Here is a 21887-nt window from a genome sequence, read left to right as displayed (position 1 = left end):
GAAAAATATATAAAATATTTTTAAATTACAATCCTCCAGATGTGTGGCGCTCTCTATTGCAGTTACAGAGTTATGCATATATATGGTTGATTATTTGTAAATTATTCACATGTATATAGTGATGCAGACCCCAGCCTGTGTTTAAATTATTTAATGAGTGATCAAATATAAATTGTGTGGCTGCCTTGCTGGAGTGTCAAAAGGTTGACAATACCAATGTTGACATTTATGTTGATAGCACTGTTAAAATGTTAATAGTCAACATGTTGACATTTACAGAATGTTGACAGGTGCAATGTCAACAGAATACTGACATTAGGTTTAAGCTGTGAGCAGGAGTGTTAAGCCCCATACACATGGGGCGACCCGCCCTCTCTTGCTGAGTGATGTGCTTAAGCGCGATCGCTCAGCTCACCCGCGATGTGTGCTGAGCGATCTGTGCAGAGCGGGGATTTGTCAATTTTTATAGGCAAAGCCCCGCGACCTAGCAGAATAAACAGTGCAAGTACGGTCTATCTCTGCGGGCAATAGTGACGCGCAGGACTGTGCATCGCCGTCACCCGGGGCTTTACACACGGAGCGATCCATGCTTTTTTTCTAAGCGATCTAGTCAGATTGCTTAGAAATGGGGTGAAAAATCACCCAGTGTGTATGCCTTTTTAGGCTGCACTAGAAGGTTAATGTTAAGCAGTAGTGGGAGGGTTAGGTGCAGGAATAGGGATTCTAGCAATCAAGTGCTTACTGGAACACTGAAGGATCGGAGGTCTGACTTGATAGTGACAGTAACATGACTGCCGGAAGTGACATTCACATGACCTGGAAGATGCTGCCGGAGGCTCAGCAGCCACCAGGAAGTCACTACTGGGCCACTAGGAAAAATGTTGATATTCTAACATGTTGACATAATAACGTAAGTCAAGTATATGCAATCAGACTGTTTCTAATTAATCTTTGGCAACCAGCATGGGGCAGGTGTAATTGGTGCTACTAATAATAATGGTCGGATGTGGACAGAAAGGAGTGGGTGTTGCGACTATAGGAATAAAGCTGTACCAATACTAGCAGTAGCCTATGTTATAACTCTCGCTACCATGACTGTCCACGCTTACTTTTGCTTTGCATCCATAATCAGGCACAATGGGTGAGATTTAATAGGATGAGAGATTCAGAAAGTGAGAGATTTGGTAAGAAATCTCCAGGTTTTTTAAAGAGGCAATCATTTCTTACCAAATCTCTCACTTTCTGAATCTCTCATCGTATTAAATCTCACCCAATGTGTTATTCAGTCTCTGCTGTTTGATTTCATACAAGCCACTGAATTAGCCACTCTCTTGTACAGTGTATGGCATGAAGTACAGTCAGTTACTGCTAAACACTTAACCAATGTCTTACGTGCACATTGCATTTCACACCTAACGCACTTATACGAATGAAGCTAAATGAGCAATGGGTACTTGTGTACTTTCACGGCTCTCATCGCATGCCATCGCATGCCAAATGTAGTGGCATGCGATGGGATGCGATTTTTGCAGTTTTTAAGCATTTTTTAAAAATCGAATGCGATCGCATTGCATGCGATTTTTAACATAAATGCATCCAAATGCATTGAAATTAGTATCAAACATGTTCAATGGCCCCCAAATGTCATTTTTGAGGCTGTACCACCCCCACAACGCGAACCCGAAGCGTGGCGAGTGCAGCGAGCCGGCGAGGGGTGGCGGTACGCGTCCTACGACCTTTTCATACCTCCACTATCCACGTCGGCGTGGAGATGACAATAGAAAGTGTGGCGAGCGCAGCGAGCCACCGAGCCCGAAGCGTGGCGAGCGCAGCGAGCCCCGCGAGGGGACGCGGACACCTGTGAAGCCCGTGAGGGGACGCGGATACCTGTGAAGGTATCCGTGTCCCCTCGCGGGGCTCGCTGCGCTCGCCACGCTTCAGGCTCGCACTTTCTATTTCAACTCCACGCCGACGTGGATAGTGGGGGTATGAAAAGGTCGTAGGACGCGTACCGCCGCCCCTCGTGGGCTCGCTGCGCTCGCCACGCTTCGGGTTCGCGTTGATAGTGGGGGTTGTACAGCCTCAAAAATGACATTTGGGGGCCATTGAACATGTTTGATACTAATTTCAATGCATTTGGATGCATTTCTGTTAAAAATCGCATGCGATCGCATCGCATGTGATTTTTTACTATGCGATGGACATCGTGGGAGCCTTGATTGTACACAAGTACCGAGCAATGTTATATTATAGTAATGACTGTAGGACTATATATGTCTTTCATTTAACAAAGACTTTTCATGACATCCCTTATGGTGACAAACAAAAAGAATATGTATACACAATGTGGACAAAATACTAAAATACAGAACTTTACCTTAATGATTGTAGCAAAATATTCACCATCAATAGCATTTTCTGTTTTCAGGTACAGGTCTCGTAATTCACTTGCACCAACAGGGTTATATTTGGCATTAAACTTGTCGAAGCGCTGGAAAGTTTGTCTCCCCTATGGAAAAGATGCATTATTCTTATCAACAGATCGGAATCTACAATTTGCCTTTTTATTCACCATTGTGAATAATGCAGTTCCCAAACCACTTGTTGCTGAATTTTTCTGAATGTTTTTAGTTACCTCACTAAGGCCCTTATTCTGGTTCGGACGGTACGGCCCGCGTGCGGCCGTACCGCCGATGTTTTTATTCTGCACATGCGCAGAGGTCAATCTGCGCATGTGCAGCCCCCTTCGCCGCAGACGTATTTCGTCCGCCGCAAAGGGGGCGTATAGGGGCGTGAGGGGCTTCAGACCCTCATTTCCCTATGTGTACGCCCCCCGTTTCATGGGCGTTCCCATGCAAACGCGGGGCGTATGCATGGTAATGAGGGTATGACGCAACTCATGGGGGCGGAAAGCTGACGTCGCCGGATGTCAGCTCTCAGCCCCCATACAAGCTACCACACGGACGATTGTCCGTGTGGTCTCAGCTTGCGGGAGCTGCTGGGGCGTGCGGACCTGCCTTCGATGGTCGACGACCATCGAATGCAGGGGGCAGCTTCCACCATGGTGGAGGCGTACGCCTCCACCATTTTTATGCGGATCGCCAGCCGTCCGTGTACGGACGGCCGTGGCGATCCGTCTCGTGGGCGGGGATTGGTTTGTGCGGCCAGAGCACCGTGTGCGGCTCTGGCCGCACCAACCAGAATAAGGGCCTAAATAATAAGCATGTTCACCAGTATCCCCTCTTCTCATATTAGTCAATGTTAAGTTACAAGGTGCACCTTAGGTACATAAATCTCTTGTCAATGTACCTCACCTCTTTTATTCCTGTCTTTGCAATTTTGTAGTCTTTCCATATATGTGACTGTTTAAATACTGTACCTTACTTAAATTTCATGTAATTTACAATACCTGTGGTTTTTAAATAAATTATAATAAAAAAAAAAAAAAGCAAAAACATCTTAATCCGCATCATGGGCCCAATTCAGACCTGCAAAATGGGCAAAACCCTGTGCACTGCAGGTGGGGCAGATGTAACATGTGCAGAGAGAGTTAGATTTGGGTTAGTTGTTTTATTTCTGTGCAGGGTAAATACTGGCTGCTTTATTTTTACACTGCAATTTAGATTTCAGTTTTAGGACACCCCGCCCAAATCTAATACTGTCTCTGCACATGTTAAAATTGCCCCACCTACGGTGCACATGGTTTTGTCCATTTGCAAACAAAGGGGACGATTTACAACCGTTTAATGGTAAGGGATCTGCACATGTGCAAACGCCTTTGGCGAGTGTCACGGACCCACCAGTCACCTGTTCAGATACTTCAATCTGAGCAGCTCCGACCGTGACTGGGGTTCACTTTGGACACTCGGCTCCCCTCTTTGAGGTATACTGCCACCAGACAGAGGCCTGATTTTAGCGCTTTTAAACTGCGCAAGAAGCGGCTTGGCTCGCACCTGACCACACAATACAGTATTAAATTGGTAACGTTGTAGCGTTCTCTTCTTTGGCTTACAAGGTCCTAAGAATCACAAAATCAGAACTGGGAATATGTATTATTTATTCCTAAAAATACTACAGAGCTTTAAGTGAAAAAAATGGTTACAAGATGATTTTAAATATACACACAAGAGAAATGCAATTCAGAAATAAAAGGGAAAATGACAGAACTATATCTTACACCCAGGTACTCATTCTGTAGTGTGGGGGGGGGTCTCCACATGAAATCAAACGGGTCGCCTCTAGCTAGTTGCTGTTCCCCCAAGAAGTGCCACTGACTTATTGACAAGAGGGACAGTTATACCCCGTTCTCATTGCCTAAAAAACCCGGGTATTTGGCAGGGCGAGCGGTAATTTCCCGTGTCGCGTCTCAGTGTGAATGCGTCCTTGTGAAATTCCCGGGTGTTATGCCCCGGGAATTACACACGGGTTTTTTGCAGGGTTTTTCCTGGGTAAAACACGGGTGTACTTCAGTCTGAACAGCGCAGACATGGGTTTTTCAAACATGATGGAAAAAAACAAGCTCATTGGGGGATGTGATCAGGTGACATGTGATGTCCATTTAATGCTGCGTCGAGGAGAGCAGAGATGTCGCACTGGAGGGTACTGGATGTGCTGAACCTCAATATGGAGGTAACGCTGGAGGTGATGAAAGCTCTTCTCCTTCGCACATAATGAAGGCGAGCACTGTCTCTCTCAGCAAGAAATTGCGCTCTCCTCCTCTTCAAGGTACATTGTGCAAGGTAGCACAATGTAAGCAGCTGCAGCAAGCTCTCATTTGCTGCATGAAACAGCAAAATGGTGCAAAACAAAAGCATCTCATCAGCCATGATTCCAGCAATGCAGTGTGCTTGGAAAAAACAGGACACTTTATATGACATCATCCTCAGCCAGCCAATAACAGCTGCTTTCTAAAACAGCCAATCACAGCAACTTTTTCAACAGCCAATCAAAGCTGCTTTTATATTCACACACTTGTTGGCAGGGCAGACCAGGGGAAGCAGTGTGAACGCGTCATACACGGGAATTTCCCGGGTTTAAGGTGCTGTATGAACGGGGTAGAAAAGTATCCATTCTCTGTGCCCCGCCAAAAACCCGGCAACAAAAACCCGGGATTTTGCAGGGGCGGCAATGAGAACGCAGCATTATACTTGCAATCCACCCTTGGGATTTGACCTGTTCCTTGCTGGAACTAGGGAATGTCCCTGGTAATGTATTTTCTACAGTACATGCAGAATTCGTCTGCTGTTTTCAAAGTGATTGATCCTCATTCCTCATCAAGTGAGATGCATAGCAGACAGGCTTCACTGATTAGATATCTGAAGTAAGGAGACAATCTCTAACCTCTTCTTCTGGACCATGGTTTATGAGGGGTCTCAGATCTTATCTGACATCCTAACTCCAGAGAACTATACAGATGGTTACACTCCCTGGGTCCCCAATAGTTTACACACATAATACAAGACATGTTCTGATCTCCCACATAATAATAGCAGACCTGTTTTTACACACAATACCAGAAATACATTGATCTCACACATAATAATAACAGGAATAATATTCGGCCTACCACCTGATCTGATCGTTACAGCGAGTATCACACTTGCCAAAACATTTGCAATATAAGGGGAGGGAAGAGGATGAGCACAGGGCTGGAGCAGGGTAACGCCCAGTGTTTTATGGGTGCCCCCTGAGAATGCAGTCGTGTCAAAGCCTGCTTGGGCGGGTGGCTGAATCACATGACGTCAGTGCCCACCCCACAATTCGGCAACCTGTGGGCATCTGAAAAGTAAGTATGGACTTATTTTTCAGAGCGTTCAGCGGCGTCTACCGGTTCGCTATGCTGCGATTACATGCAAACAGGACTGAATAAGGCCCAAAATGTGCCCTGCGATCAGGTCCGAATTAGGCCTCTAACAGCCAGATTGTAATCAAATATTTCAACCATCGAATGATTATACCATATCGATTTCATGAATGTAAACGTTCCGAATCTAGTAAATGTCTCAGGGTGATTTTTAGTGGCTAATACTTTATTTCATTTTATTAAATTTTTAATGGGAATCAGTTTTGTTCTATTATTTACTAATTTTATTTGTTATAAAAAAAAAAAACTTTTCAGATGACTTTTATATTGCATTTGGATGCTAAAGGAAGGCAAGGGTGGTTTTAGAGACTGGACAAAGCAAATTTGCCAGGGTTATGTTAGGTAAGCATGTGACCCAATATTTATGACTGGAAGTTTACAAGACCTCAGGTCAGATTATCTATCAGTGATTTAATGCTTGTCAAAAAACAACAAAAAACAACCATGAATGCTGACATGTAAAATAAGAAATATATTACTTACAGCATGGACATCAAGGGAATCTACTGTCAGGTCATAGGGGTGAAGTTTCAGATTTTCAAATACTTGTTTTAAGGTCAACTGTTTGCCCTTGGAGTTGTACACCACACGTTCTGAATCCACTCTGTAGGTCTTTTTGATGAAACGTAGGAGATGTTTCTGGTTCATGCAGGCCGCAGCGTGGATGTGAGTGTCCACCTTTACAAAGACACATATGTATGTTTAGTCAAAAAGCCCCATCTATGTTTGTTCAATAGAGTGACTCAATATAGGTTTTGCCTAAGAACAGGCCCTTATTCTAATCTGTTCGGATCCCGTGCACATTCGCATGGGGAACCAATGTTGGGCGTATGTGCAGGGGCATTTCTACGCATGTGCATATGCGGGGGGGGGGGAGAGGGGGGTTGTTGGGCGGCGGCAGATAGTTCCCATGAAAATGCTGGACATTCCCATGTAATCTGGCCGTGACTTGGGTGCCGGGGGCAGGCAGCTGCACTCCCACTTCCTGACGAATATCCACGCATATCTAAGGTTAACTGAGAGTAACCTTAGATATGTGTGGACCTTCCACATCATTCGATGGTCGGTTATGTTAAACATCCATTTGCAGCACGTGTGAACATCTGCAGCTTACAAGGGGGGGGGGGGGGAGGGCGGTCGTACCAACATTCGGCGGGTGGCAGCTGGTGGACACACAAGGCTGCAAATTCGCCCAATACTGTAAGTGTTCAGAATAACTTTGGGGCAAAAACGGGGATTCTGAACTTTGAGATACTATAACGAGTTATTTAGTAATAATGGTAATGATTATGCAACAAATATTGTAATTGTGCTACTTACACACAGGCTGCGTCATAGAAAGTAATTAATTGGCAATCACACTTAAGTAGTTTACACACCGTGCAATTTACTTTCTATTCAATCCCGATTGAATCAGGATCAAATCACATGGTGCCGAGTACACATTAGATTTAGACTATATAGACAGGGCCGGGGCCACCACTATTCAGGACTAGGCATTTGCCTAGGGCGCCGGCCACTGGAGGGCGGTACTGAGCCGCCGATGTACCATAGAGAGGTACCAGAAAGCAGGGAGCAGGTGAGTCTATAATCCTCCTCCCTCTCGCATCGCAGTATTGCACCCCTGCACACACACACACCCCCCACGCGCGCAGCAGTATCGTCCGCACTGTCCCCCCGGTGGGCGGCAGGTGGCGCGGGGGGTTTTGCCTGGGGCGGGCGGGGGGCTTGCACCGGCCCTGTATATAGTACAGAAGGCGCAGAATAAGCGCATCCACAAGCACAAGTTTGCATATGCACATATCTGCAAAATTAAAACAAAGTGTGGTACCAAAGAAACACATCAAGGCACGGAATAAATACAGTTATCAGCACACTATTTTAAGTGCACATACCCGCTCAATTACTGCATAGTATTGCAGGTGCATAGATCTGTGCATTGGTCATATATACACACCATCAAACTTATTGGACGGATGTGCTGACCACAGAACTTCCAAACAATACAAAAATAGTACACACACTTGCCAAACATTAACGCATATCACTGCAAGAACATATAGCTGACAAATTGAGCAAATGCAGTAATTAAAAACACTTCAAGAGTTAAGAGAAATTATTGACCGCACACACACACACCATAAAATTATTGGATGGATGTGTTAATTGCCGATCTCTCTGTGTGTGTATGAATTTGCTGAACCGAGAAAAGCATGACATTTTGCTACACATATGCGTAAACTGTTGATCTTTGAAATAATCAGGCACACCAATATAGCAATACGACGAGGTATGGCAAAAAAATAATTGTATGTATGATAAATGTGGCAATCCTAGCCCCTTACAAACATGCCAACCGTTGAGCTCAAAGTGCTTCTCATAATACTGATTGTCATACCCTCCATTTCTCTGCTGCATTGCCATGTAATGTACAGTATTTATGTACTGACACTACTTGGGCACAGAGGTGGATTGTCCACAACGCAACCTACAATATTAAGCCTAATTCAGATTGTACACAATGGCGATGTTCACAATGCTGAGCATGTATTATTAGGCCCATGAGGTCTATCTCTGCTTCTCCATAAATTCAAAAGTATTTTCTACCTTTCCAGAGAGCACTGTACAATATTACCTTTCTGCAGTTGTAGAAATCTCTGTGTGGGTTATTTTTCAACTCTTTCAGTTCTTCCATATCGTTCAACATTTCATGGACCTTGTACTTCGATGACAAAAACTTCAGGCGCCGATGGGTGTATGTCTTACTGCAAATAAACATTTGTAAACTTGTAATGTAGGTTTGTTAATATCTTAGTATATACAATGAATGCTTAATATTCTAACATAAAATATGTTGTAAAGTCCAATACACACTAGGCGAGATTGTGAACAATATCATCTACTGTGTACAATCAATATCATTAATGATGCCTACTCCCGTGCATCATTAACAATGATTGATGTCTTCCAACCATGCAGGTCAATTTGGCAATATAGCCAAATGGACTGCAAGTTTAGCGACCGATAATGTTCAGTGTGTACGGACAATATCGCCCACGGGTTATTGGTCAAAACCCTGTCGACTAGTCTGTATGGGGCTTTAGATTTACGCAGACATTTTTGTGCAGTTTCAATGTACATTCCCATGACATCTGGCATGCCATTTACTGTCATTTGGAATGTCAAGAAGGTTGAGAAATGAGGGCACCTCATACAGTAGATAACAGATGTGATAGACAAGACACCTATTTACATGTAGTATAAGAATTATCTCATCTCCTCATTGCCAGTAATTTGTACTGGAGATCAGCTATTCTAGAAGCAATTTCTGCAAAAATACAAGATAAAGAACAATTTGGAGCCACTGGAGATAGAGGGCTGCCCAGTCTTTTTAATTTTTTTTTAATTCTGCCACCCGCCACCAGCTCCACAGACTACTGCCAGCATCCCTGCCGCCCATAACCAGCTCGGCTGAGTACCGCTGCCAGCCCTCCTGCTGCGTGGTGCCAGCTACGATGCCTCCCACCGGCCGCCAGTCCTACTGCCGCCCAGCAGCCCTCCTGTCACCCACCGCCAGCTCCCCTACACCGCTGCCTCCCAGCCCTCTTCCAGCACCAAATGTGTCATGGCAGGTGGCATGCGACCTCGGGTCTTGGAAAAAAGCACTTTAGATGCGATCGGATGCGATGGGAAATTGCATTGCGATGTCACATCCAATCGAACAAGTGTATAGGCACCATAACAACAGATCTTTAAGGTGCCAATTGTCTAGTGCGATATAGACACTTTTTATGCAATTCAGATGCATTGGTGCGTCAGATAGCATGAAAAGTGACATTGCATATCATTTTCCTGCAATTGCGATGTGAGGCGCATATTCATCACAGCCCGTAGCCCTTGCTGGGATTGCATACAATACATTTTATGCAAAAGGACTGCATAAAGTGCATCATATGCGATCCTGACACCAGGCAGCTCCCGAGTGAGTTGGCAGGGTATCGCATGCGATACCTTGCCCTAGTGGATGGGGGCCTTTATGCTTTAAGACATCAGCCCACATAAATATTTACTATATTTTGATAATCAAATATATATTGTATAGGAAACATAAGTATATTGAAACTCATTTCGACTATAAAAAATATATGTTCTGAAGCCCAGTAACACCAGTCTAAAGGCCCACATACATTACTGTGACTTCTTCTTCAAGGGGAGAAGCTGACCCCCTTTAACTGCCTGGGACCTTACGCATGTGGGCTATTTGCATGCAATATATTGCACGTGTAGTACCCCACCGGGTTGCTAATTACTATAAACTGACATTGTGAGTATCTGCCTAAGGTATGGACCACTGAGGGTTTACTGAGAGCAGGCCCCTTTAATGGTCCCAGCTGGGGTGGGATCAACCCAGCAAGATGACTGACAGCTTTGAAGAAAAGGGAGCTGGATTGTAAAACAGAGTGTGGGGGTCATCCCAGCTACTCTGCCAGACATCCCTGCCTGCAAGAGAAGTGCATGCTATTGAGTGGGACGCAGTGGAAGTACTGTTGACAGCAGCCACAAGGAGCAGAGAGACACAGAGCCTCACGTGACCAGATGAGACCCTGCAGAGCAGGACAGCATGGAGAGTGGAGGACACTGTGACAGCCTGTACAAGTGCATACCTCCCAACTGTCACGATTACAGCGGGACAGTCCCGATTTCGGGTCCTGTCCCGCTGTCCCACCCGCGGCAGGCATTGTCCCGCTGCAGGGGGGTGGCAGTGGGGAGACCCCCCAATCTAATAGAATAGACGCTGTGCGCATGCGCACAGCGTCTATTTTCGTATGAAAATGAAGTTGAGGCTAATTAGCATAAGTCACGCCCTCATTTGCATACGCCCCACCCCTTTTCATGTCATCAGAAGTTGGGAGGTATGCCAGTGACACCCAGTAAAGCGTGAGTCTGACTATTACACTGATATGTAACAGTGTGCTCCCCGCTAGAGCATAGTTTGCACCATTCACCCAAACTCCAGTATTAGCAGAGGAAAGTACCCACAGGGAGCAAAGCCAAAAGATAGTTCTGGGCTAGAGAAGTGGGTCCCTGTCAGACCTCCCAGCAGAGTGTAACAGGACTGCCCTAATTAAGACTATGTAACTTTGTAACATGACCATTATAAAATAATCTCTCAGCAGACGGCAACAGCAGAGACTTGATTATACTCCTATGTGCTGGAAGCTGCTTTGAGTGTGGGATTCAGCACTAACCAAGCCCTGTCTAGGGATTTGAGAACACTTGCGCCATCTTATGGTGGTAAATGAGTTGAACTGTTTTCATTTAGCAAGCCTCTTGCAAGACTGTCAGCCACTGACAAATCAAGACTTGGAGGGAGATTCTCTAACCTAAAAATGCGGTAAAAACCCCGTTATCATGTTTTTACCGCATTTTGGGATGCTCTAAACATCCCCACCGGGTTACCGCGACGAGGGCATCGCCAGCAAAAGCTGGTGATGCCCCATAGAAGCCTACGGGCTTCTACCGCGATCCACTGCCACCCTGCACCGACCCCACCTCACCTATGTCCGGGCAGCACAGAGCTGTGCTGCCCGGACCTGTGACCTCCTCCTCCCTGCACTGTAATCCTCTTCCGGGTGCAGGGAGGAGGAGGAGAGCCAGCCCGTGCAGCAGCAGCACCAGTGCCAAGTAAGGGAGGGAGGGGGGAGCTGCCAGGACCCGCTGACTCTCACCGCCATATATATGTTAGAGCATATGTGATAATTATGTCGGCGATGGGCGGCGAAGGGCGGCAGATGTTAGAAAATCCCGCCCCATATATGCTTTTATACTTACTGAGTCAACCTGAGGAGACTGTTACACATTCCTTAACATGCAGGATCATTACAAAGAATAGAGTCTAAAAAACCCTGTGCACAGGTAAACAGATTATGTGACACAAATTTAATTGTTCATCGGGTTGGGAGGTAGCATGGCCTGGTGTGAGGAGGAAATACTCCAGCCTTTAGGATGTGTGTGGTTCACAAAGCAAACTGTTAAATGTTGGTTATTTTAGGACTGGCCAGCGATACCACACAAAGCCAAGTAATTAATAAGTTATAACAGTATATTGTATATCGTACTATTCCACTAATGATGTGTACAGAAGTGTGCAGTGCTTTGTTTGTTTGATACCATAACTGTCATCATTACTTACATAGTTATATAGTAGTTAAGGCTGAATAAAGACTTGCGTCCATTGAGTTCATCCTTGGTTTTAGTGAGTATGATCTATTATCTTATCCCTTGTTATACGTAATGTATTCTGATATCTTTAAAGACAGATTGATTATTGTTTGTACCCCTGGATGTATTTAACCAATAAATGTTTGTCCATCTTGTTTTAGATTGTAAGCTTGCAGCAGGGCTCTCCTACCTCCAAGTCTGTCTGTTGTTACCCAGTTTGTTTTATCACTGTCTACTATTGTAAAGCGCAACAGAATCTGCTGCACTATATAAGAAACTGTAAATAAATAAATAAATAAATGTATTTATTGAGTCTGCCGACACAACCTCACCAAGAAGAGAGTTCCGTCGTTTTGCTGCCCTGACCGTAATTTTTTTTTCCTTCTAAGTTAATGAAATCCTCTTTCCTCTAATCCAGGAGTAGCCAACTCCAGTCCTCGAGAACTACCAACAGTTCACATTTTTAAGCTCACCTCACAGGTGCACAGCTGTACTCATTACTGACTGACACATTTTAAAGATCCGCAGGTGGAGCTAAATACTTCACTTGTGATTCTGTGAAGAGACCTGGAAAACGTTAACTGTTGGTAGCTCTCAAGGACTGGAGTTGGCTACCATTGCTCTAATCTTAACTCATGCCCACGTGTCCTAGAGTCCTTCCTTACAGTAAAAAGGTTGCCTGACGGTTCCTTATATTGGCCCCTGATATATTTGTACATATTAAGCATGTCCCCCCTTAAGAATCTATTCTCTAGCATAATCAATCCCAATTTGTTCAATTTGTCCTCATAGCTTAAATTCTCCATTCCCCTTTATTAGCTTTGTTGCTCTTCTTTGGATTTTTTTACAGTTCTATGAAGTCCTTTTTATAATGCGGGGCCCAGGATTGTACTCCATATTCCAGATGTGGAACCAATGCTTTGTACAGTGGCATAATTACTATTAAGTCCCTAGTTTCCATACCCATTTTTATACATGCTAGTATTCTGTTGACCTTATTTGTTGCTATGTGACATTGAGCACTACACCCAGTTTGTTATTTGGACTCCTGGGTCCTTTTCAAGTTCCAAATTACCCAATGCCTCCCCGCTTAGGTTATAACTAGCAAATTGGTGCTACTGTAGTGACTGAAGGTGTTCATTTATACCCTCACCCAAGAGTCACAAAATAAACCGGTACTTGTGTATTAGCACGGAATACATGTAAAGTAATCCGCGGAATACATGTAAGGTAATCCACGTCCCCGCGCGGGGCTCGCTGCGCTCGCCACGCTTCGGGCACGGTGGCTCGCTGCGCTCGCCAAACTATATAAGATCAACTCCAAGCCGACGTGGATAGTGGGGGAATGAAAAGGTCGGAGGAAACAATAGATTGGAAATTGTAGCATCAGGCAGGCTCACAAAGAGCAACACAAACTTTTATGCTAGAAATATAAGACAAGTGTGGGTTTTACTTACACAGGTCCTTGAGCAATAAGCGTAATTAAGAAATTCATGTCATCCACAAAGACGTGAACATCCGGGTAGTTGAGATCTTTAGGTTTGTCGCTGGTCAAGGCGGCATTGTCAGGGTAGACATAAATCACACCATTTTTCATCTGTGACTTGTATCCAAGGTCAGCAGGTAGGTTATCTGTTCTGAAAGGGTCTTCTCCCTTTTGTGGTGGTGGGTTGAAATCTGTAAAGTAGGGGGGAAACTAAGTGTGGTATGTTTCTTTATTGATTTCTGCTGTGAAGTAACCAATGACTTGGGCTGGTAGAGGTAAGCAGGTATAGGGCTGGTAGAGGGATGCGGGTATAGAGCCAGTATAGGGCAGGTATACAGCTGGTATAGGGCAGGTATACAGCTGGTATAGGGCAGGTATACAGCTGGTATAGGTAGAAAGGTATAAGACAGGTATGGGTGTGCAGGTTTAGTACAGGTATAGGTGTGCAGGTTTAGTACAGGTATAGGTGTGCAGGTTTAGTACAGGTATAGGTGTGCAGGTTTAGTACAGGTATAGGTGTGCAGGTTTAGTACGGGTATAGGTGTGCGTGTTTAGTACGGGTATAGGTGTGCAGGTTTAGTACGGGTATAGGTGTGCAGGTTTAGTACAGGTATAGGTGTGCAGGTTTAGTACAGGTATAGGTGTGCAGGTTTAGTACAGGTATAGGTGTGCAGGTTTAGTACAGGTATAGGTGTGCAGGTTTAGTACGGGTATAGGTGTGCGTGTTTAGTACGGGTATAGGTGTGCAGGTTTATTACGGGTATAGGTGTGCAGGTTTAGTACGGGTATAGGTGTGCAGGTTTAGTACAGGTATAGGTGTGCAGGTTTAATACAGGTATAGGTGTGCAGGTTTAGTACAGGTATAGGTGTGCAGGTTTAGTACAGGTATAGGTGTGCAGGTTTAGTACAGGTATAGGTGTGCAGGTTTAGTACAGGTATAGGTGTGCAGGTTTAGTACTGGTATAGGTGTGCAGGTTTAGTACAGGTATAGGTGTGCAGGTTTAGTACAGGTATAGGTGTGCAGGTTTAGTACAGGTATAGGTGTGCAGGTTTAGTACAGGTATAGGTGTGCAGGTTTAGTACAGGTATAGGTGTGCAGGTTTAGAGCAGGTATTCTTATGGGAAAAGTATAGTTATACAAGTATAGTGCTGGCCTGGTATAGATATGCAGCTATAGGGCTAGAGATACTCATGTATAGGGCTGGTGACAGTGAGCACTAGTAATGATGATGGATATTTGTACAACATATATGGATATGGAGAACAGTGCAGTCACGAAGATATGTGATCTTGGTATACAGTCAAACATCTGACACCTTTCACATAATCATTTGATAATTATTAATGGGGTGACATAATGCTGGCAATAAAAACTATTACTGCTGTGATATCACTGCCCTGCTCCTGTGCATGAAAACACTGATCATATTCGCAAAGCATTGTGGCATCCTGTCAGTCCCATTCTGACTGTGCCCACTAACATTGCAACCTACTGCAGGAAGATAACAGGATATATATATTTATATGAAATGTACATTAAAAACTACAGGTATTTCAGGTATCTTATGCAAAACCTTAATAACCAGAGGCATCACTATCCTTTGTGAGAGATTAGGTAATAACTGTAGTGGTCTGGAACACGGACTGCCAGACTGGACCAGCTCCCTCCAGCAAACTCTGCAATTCTGGGGTTCTGTCTGGTGTCTGTGACAGCTCTAACCTTGTGGGTAGGGGAGGGAACCATTTTAGTTATTACCCCATTCCCGGACCATATGGGGATGGTGCATCTATAATGGGTGCATCTATAGTGGTGCATCTATAATGGGTTCAGTGAGCGGGGTGCACATGACACCTGAGCCCCAGGGGAGCCCACTCAACACCCTCCAGAGTCAAGTGAGAGAAGCTCTGCAGAAATCGCCAGAAAAATGGTGACAGATATTTTTTCTGTTCATCATTGCATTCGCAGTAGAGTCTGAGTGCTCTAGACCCTACTGCTCCCAGCGCCGCTCCCGCCAGAGAGGAGGGGGCCCGACCAAGGAGGCTGCACATGGTCCGCCTCTTTTCTTAAGACACCCGAGAGAAAGCTGTAATCCCTCCTTCCCCGCTTCCCTGGTGACATCTATCAGACACTGACCTGGATCATGTACCAGACAGACATGAATGAGCTTTACATGCTCCAGAATGACAGAGTGCTGCAGGGAGCTGGTATGGCCCATTTTGGTTTTTACCCAACCCCTCTCTCCCTGGGGAAATGTACTAAGCCTTAAACAATGATAAAGAGGAGATTGATACCAGCCAATCAGCTCCTAACTGTCATGTTATGTGCTGTGTTTGAAAAATGATAATTGGAGGCTAGTTGGTTGGTCATTTATCCCCTTCCCCTTTATTTCTCTCCAAGGCTTAGTATATCTGGCCCCCTGGTGACGCAGCAGGAATGACTAAGTGCACTGAAGGCATAAATGCTAGAAAATGGGGCGTGGCCTCAAGGGCTGGTTGCTGCATTTTATGTTACAGTGCAGCATCGGGCTCCTGTCACTGAGCAGGAGCTGGCATTTTGGGGTCCATCCTTGGCACCACTGAATATACACCTACATATTATAATACTTAATAATGTTATAGTAGATTTACATGCTCATCATCGACTATCATCTTATAGCATTATCTTTATTATTATCCTTACCTGGGTATATCTCATCTTCCTCTTTCCAGGCCCCAGATTCAATGTCACGGAGATATTGGGCTACTGTCCTTGGGAATCGCTGGATAGATGCTCTCATGTACTTTTCTCTTATGGTCAGAGCTCGATATATACCCTTTCCAGCCAGCTCAAAGCCATCTACAGTCACCTGCAATGCCAATGTACAATACATCTTTATTAATGCTGTCCAAAAAAGCCATGCTTTTCTAGAAAAAAAAAAAAAAATTATTCCTTTCTGTGTACAAAAAAAATTATATTTTCTGTTGCAGCTATACTGGAATAATTCCGGGAAAAGCAGCTGCGTGAGGAACCATGTTCCCTGCCCTATAAGGTCCCAGAACATGCAGAACAAAGCTGACCTGCAGTGGTGTAACAATAGCCCTGCAGACCCCATGGTGGCGGGAGTAAGTGTGGGCAGGGACTACCGCTCCGTTGCTGCCTTACTCCCTTTGCAGCTTGCTGCCACGTCGGTAACCGGGACAGGCAGATCTATTTGTCTGCAGTCCCGGCACTCCTCCTGGCTCGGCTCCAGGTGCAAATGAAAAATCTCCCTCACAAAATGTCCGCCCCCTTAAAGCAGATAGTTTTTTAGGATGTTAGTGGAGGCGGCTCCTTCGAACATTTGCAGCACGCCCTCTGCATATGCTGGAAGGATCACCCACAGTCCAGTTCCTGATTTTGAAGTTGTCAATGTTGTACACCAGGAGGAGGAAATTGATGTAGCTGGCACTGAGGAGGAAGTTGATGAGGAAGAGGATGCTGCTGATGGTGACGACATATCACAATAGCAGACCCAGATTTAAACTAAGGCAAGGCCAATTTTATTTTAATGGAACCCTGCGCTAATCTAAATACTGCACCATATACTGAAATCACAAGTGCCAGACAAGGTTTAAAAAGGCGACTGCTTCTCACATCTGTCCTGCTACTGAATCACCCTTAGATAGGGTGCTACAGGTGTCTCCGGGAAGCCATTCTGCAGTGTTAATGGAAGCACTGTGCCTTAAGCACAGATAACATGTACATGACTGTATCACATTCACAGACATACTGTAATGCAGATGAAGATATTCCAAATATTATTCTGGCGTGCCGCTCTCACCCTGCATCACACAACCAGACGCAGTCAGAAGACATCTAAAAAGTGACAGCAGCTTGCAGGAGATGCTTGTGGTGGCCCGCAAAATTGCCGGACACTTTTGCCATTCTGCCACTGCTTGCCGAAGGCTGGAATGGCAGCAAAAACTCCTAGACCTGCCTTGCCATCACCTCAAACAAGAGGTTGTGACACGCTGGAACTCCACCCTCTATATGCTGCAGAGGATGGAGGAGCAGCAAAAGGCCATTCAAGCCTAGACAGCCACCAACGACATAGGCAAAGGAGTGGGGATGCACCTGACTCAAGTGCAAGTACATATACTAAAGGGGATATAATAAGGAAAGGGGGGGGGGTTGTTTGGCCAGTAGGTTGCGCTCCTTTTCAGCTCTGCAGTGCAGCTACAGTATTCCATTCATTGGCTTCTTTTTTGACCCATGTAAGAAACCCTTGGCCATTGACAATGTATTTGCGTATTGCTTCCGCTCGCCTAACTTGCTGTAAAACAATGTCTCTCTCCCTGTCACTGTCTCTCTCTCCCTGACACTGTCTCTCTTCATCTCTCTTTAGGACACAGTTTCTCTCTCTTCCCCCTCTCTCCCCCTGACACTGACTCTCTCTCTCTCTCTCTCTGACAGTGTCTCTCACACAACTCTTTTCATTCTCTCTGTCACTGTCTTCCTCTCCCTCTCCCCTTGGAACTTTTATTCCTTCGCTCTCCCTGACACTGCCTCTCTCTCTCTGATGCTGCCTCTCTCTCCAACTCCTGCTCTCTTTGCCTCTCCCCATCACTGTTTCTCCCTATCTTTCCTTCTCATTCTCCCTACCTTGTAGTTCCTGAAGGAGGGAAAAAATGGTGCTGATGCCACCAACCAACATCTAGAAGACCTCATCCTGGTGGGTCCCTAATACTAAGTTTAAGTCTGGGGCACAGAACCACACTTAGCAGGTGAAGTCCAGCCACCCCAGGGCAGCACACTAATGATAATACACCTGTGCAACTGCTTGGTGATCTGGGAAATAAGATCTGTTACGAGCCCTGAAGAACAAGGTCAAGAAACATTGATGGATGAAAAATGTTTTTTTGTTTTTAGTCTTGAACAAAAAGATGCATTGCATTGTTTTTTGTGTATTCTCTTTTAATCTGTTTTGCAGAAAGGTACATATTACAATGGTAACACATGGCAATCTTGCCAATGATGGAGCTGAAGGATAGTGTGGTCAGACTTATATAGGACATTCTCTCACTGGTAGACATCAATCTTCATGTGTGAGGTCAATAACAGGCAGCAGAAGTGGTCCATAAATTACAGTAAGGTGCTGCTTGCACTAAGGCCCAATTGGTTGTACCACATGTGGCGTAAGCGGTGCAGGACTTAAACCACTGCTCTCACGTAGCATATTTCAGAAAGCATTTCCTAATGCTCCAGAAGTATATCCACCACTCAATCTATTTTTAGCAATATTATCAAATAGTAATATCATGATCATAAAGGTCAACAGCTGAGATCCATTTGTAAACCGATATCCGTGTCTTGGCCTTGTGTAAGAAATAGCAGACATCCTGACACAGATCCTCACAGCCCATTAAAAGCAGTAGCCAAGGCTTGTCACATAACTCTCATTAGTCTCTGTAATGTACTTGAACTTTGTTGTTCTAGGCTGTGTTAGGCACAACTCATTTCAGGATCCCTCTACTACGTACTGGTATCTTACAGTGGGGTCAAACAGATTCATAAAGATAACTCTGAAAAAATGTTCTGGAACCATGTTAAACTAGAACTTATTTATTCCTGTAGACCAAACAATTATTCAGATTGCAATATTTCTTTTTATACTGTTTACTACACTATGGGGTATATTCTGGTTCTCATGCAAATTCACATGGGGGCACAATGTTTTTAAATGCACATGTGCCGGGTGCGTGTGGCCGCAATGTTCTTCAAATGCGCATGCTCCGGGTGCGTACGACAGAGTGTTCACCAGGTGCATGCACCCAAGACTGTGGGTGGGGGGCGTGGGGTGGCAGGCCGGAGGATCCGCCCATGGGAACACCCAGCACTTCCATGGGTGTTCCAGCATTTCCATGGGCGTTCCCATGAAAACACTGGGCGCTCCCATGCAAATAGCATGCGGGTGCAGGGAGCGGGCATCTGGCATCACCTGTTCAGTGTGCACACAAATCTAAGTGACCTGAGAGCAGGGCCGGCGCCACCACTAGGCAGGTCTAGGCATTTGCCTAGGGCGCCGGCCACTGGAGGGCGTCAGTTCGCCCCTCACTCCCCGTGCAAAGGGGGTCCATGCCGGCTTCTGACAGAAGCCTGCAGTGGTGTCCTTGCCGCGCGGGTACCTCCTGCGGCGCTGAGTATAAAGCTTAAGCTGGCGACAGTGGGGGGTCCCTTCAGTGAATAAGAAATCACTAGCGCTATGCGGCAGCGCGGGAAGCACTTTTGTTTTGAAAACACTGGCCGCACGGCGCACGCTGATTGGTTGAGATTCAGCCAATCAGCGTGCGCCGTGCGGCCAGTGTTTTCAAAACAGAAGCGCTTCCCGCGCCGCCGCATAGCGCTAGTGATTTCGTATTTACTGAAGGGACCCCCCACCGCCGGCAGCTTTATACTCAGCGCCGCAGGAGGTACCTGCGCGGCAAGGACACCACTGCAGGGCTGGCTCCTGTCAGACGCCAGCCTGGACCCCCTGCTCGCTCCCCAGACGGCGCAACAGGTACCCCGGCACCGGGGCGCCCCCACCCCGACTCGCCTGGGGCGCTCCGGTGCCTTGCACCGGCCCTGCCTGAGAGTCACTTAGATATGCGTGTACCTTGCACATCTTTTGCTGGTTCTAGAAACCCCCACATGGGGATTTTTATTTTCTGGCTTGGCACACCCTAATGTATGCCAGTACTATGGAGCTTAACCCTTTGAGTGCCAAGTTGATTTGTCAAAATTGGTATTGAAATTGCCAAGCAAGCATTTTATTCACCATAATGACCTGTAATGTTTATATAGGAAATATCTTTTTTTACGCATTTTTTATTTGAATTTATATAACAAATGTGAGTGATGCTGGCATTTATAGTGGATATTTTAAACATTTAATGCTAAATGTTGCTATGCTAAATACATACTTAGTTTCTGTGTCACTACAAGTGTTTCTACACATACAGCATGCATTCAATTAATTTCTAAGGACATGATACAGTAGTTGTTAATGATCCCATTACCCCTGAGGTGTAGTCTCCTGTAATTTTCACCCTCTGGAAGTCTGGAACACTTTTATACAGAGGAGTGGAGTCTTCAGCATCCACTACAGCGACAGCTCTCTGTTCGGCTTCAGGAACTTTGACAACAATTGTCTTCAGACGTTGTAGACGCTTCTTCCTAGGAAGGAGAATATGATTTATGTCATTATATGGTGCTGTGAAACAAACTGATGGAATATAATTGTTGCCTAGGAGCTAATGTCAGCAATAATAACAAACTCTTTACTTACCTGGGAGATAACACGCTGGCAGACAGCACTGGTTCAAATCTAAGGGGTTTATTTACACAAAATGGAAGTTATATTGAGATGAGATGTTGCCCATAGCAACTAATCAGAATCTAGTTTTTTATTTACCACATTCTAGAAGATGATAGAATCTGAGTGGTTGGCCATAACAACATCACATCTTCAATAGAACTCCCATCTTTGCAAATAAACCCCTCAGAGTGAGTAAATGGGTATCTGGATGCTCACAGTTATGTCTAGGTCGTCAATGGGTCAAACTTTTTAATGCTTTACCATCCACGTAAACTCATGTCAACCTTTTAATTTGTCAACCTTTTGTCAATGTAGTGCATGTTGACCTAGATATTGTCTCTGAGATGATCACACCCGTGGAAATATTGGGCATTGCCGTGACACATTTTTAGCATTCTGACTGGGCCATTATCTATGCCGATTTCAGTCAACTATATAGCAGACGGTTCATTGGCTTCTGACAAAAATTAAATGTTTTTGCATGATAGAAAATGTACAATGCAAGCTCCAATTAGACTAATGCAAAAGATTGAGGTCTATTTATTAAGAAGCAATAATAAAATAAAGGCTAAATACGTAGGCAGATAAATAGCTACTAAATAATTAGTCATATCTATTCTTACTGCATATTCATTATTCGGCATTTGAAATTAAATATATTTGTTCCACTTTGCTTTAAAATATAATATTAAATATATTTGAAAACTATGAAATACATTTTTTTATTTCCATTTAAACTTAGGGGGTTATTTTGGTTCACTCCTTCTGGCAAATTCCTTCTTATATGGACAAAACCATGTGCACCCAAGGTGGGGTAGACGTTACTTGTGCAAAGAGAGTTAGATTTGGGTGGGGTTTTACTTCAAAGTGAGCTCTACAGTATATTGGGTACTCTTTACCTAGCACGGCGCCCACGATGTCCATCGTGGTCATCGGGGGTAAAAAATCGCGGCCATCGCATGCACTAAAAAAACGGGTGCGACGCGATGCCCGCGATTTA

The 21887-nt window shown here is 45.0% G+C and overlaps 1 protein-coding gene across 1 annotated transcript in view; it reads right to left on the bottom strand.

The window, feature by feature from the left end:
• AMPD1 (adenosine monophosphate deaminase 1) overlaps positions 1-21887 on the bottom strand; it is a 48060-nt gene that overhangs the window by 24187 nt on the left and 1986 nt on the right. The window contains exons 2-7 of the mRNA XM_083171055.1: positions 20589-20745; positions 16252-16417; positions 13543-13762; positions 8499-8628; positions 6347-6541; positions 2378-2509 (exon numbers count right to left, since the gene is read on the bottom strand). Coding sequence (XP_083027181.1) covers positions 2378-2509; positions 6347-6541; positions 8499-8628; positions 13543-13762; positions 16252-16417; positions 20589-20745 — 1000 coding nt within the window. The remainder of the gene's footprint in view (positions 1-2377; positions 2510-6346; positions 6542-8498; positions 8629-13542; positions 13763-16251; positions 16418-20588; positions 20746-21887) is intronic.

This window comes from Crinia signifera, chromosome 2, assembly GCF_055691185.1.
Source record: "Crinia signifera chromosome 2, ASM5569118v1, whole genome shotgun sequence".
Classification (NCBI taxonomy): domain Eukaryota; kingdom Metazoa; phylum Chordata; class Amphibia; order Anura; family Myobatrachidae; genus Crinia; species Crinia signifera.
This window is presented reverse-complemented; position numbering and strand designations above follow the sequence as displayed.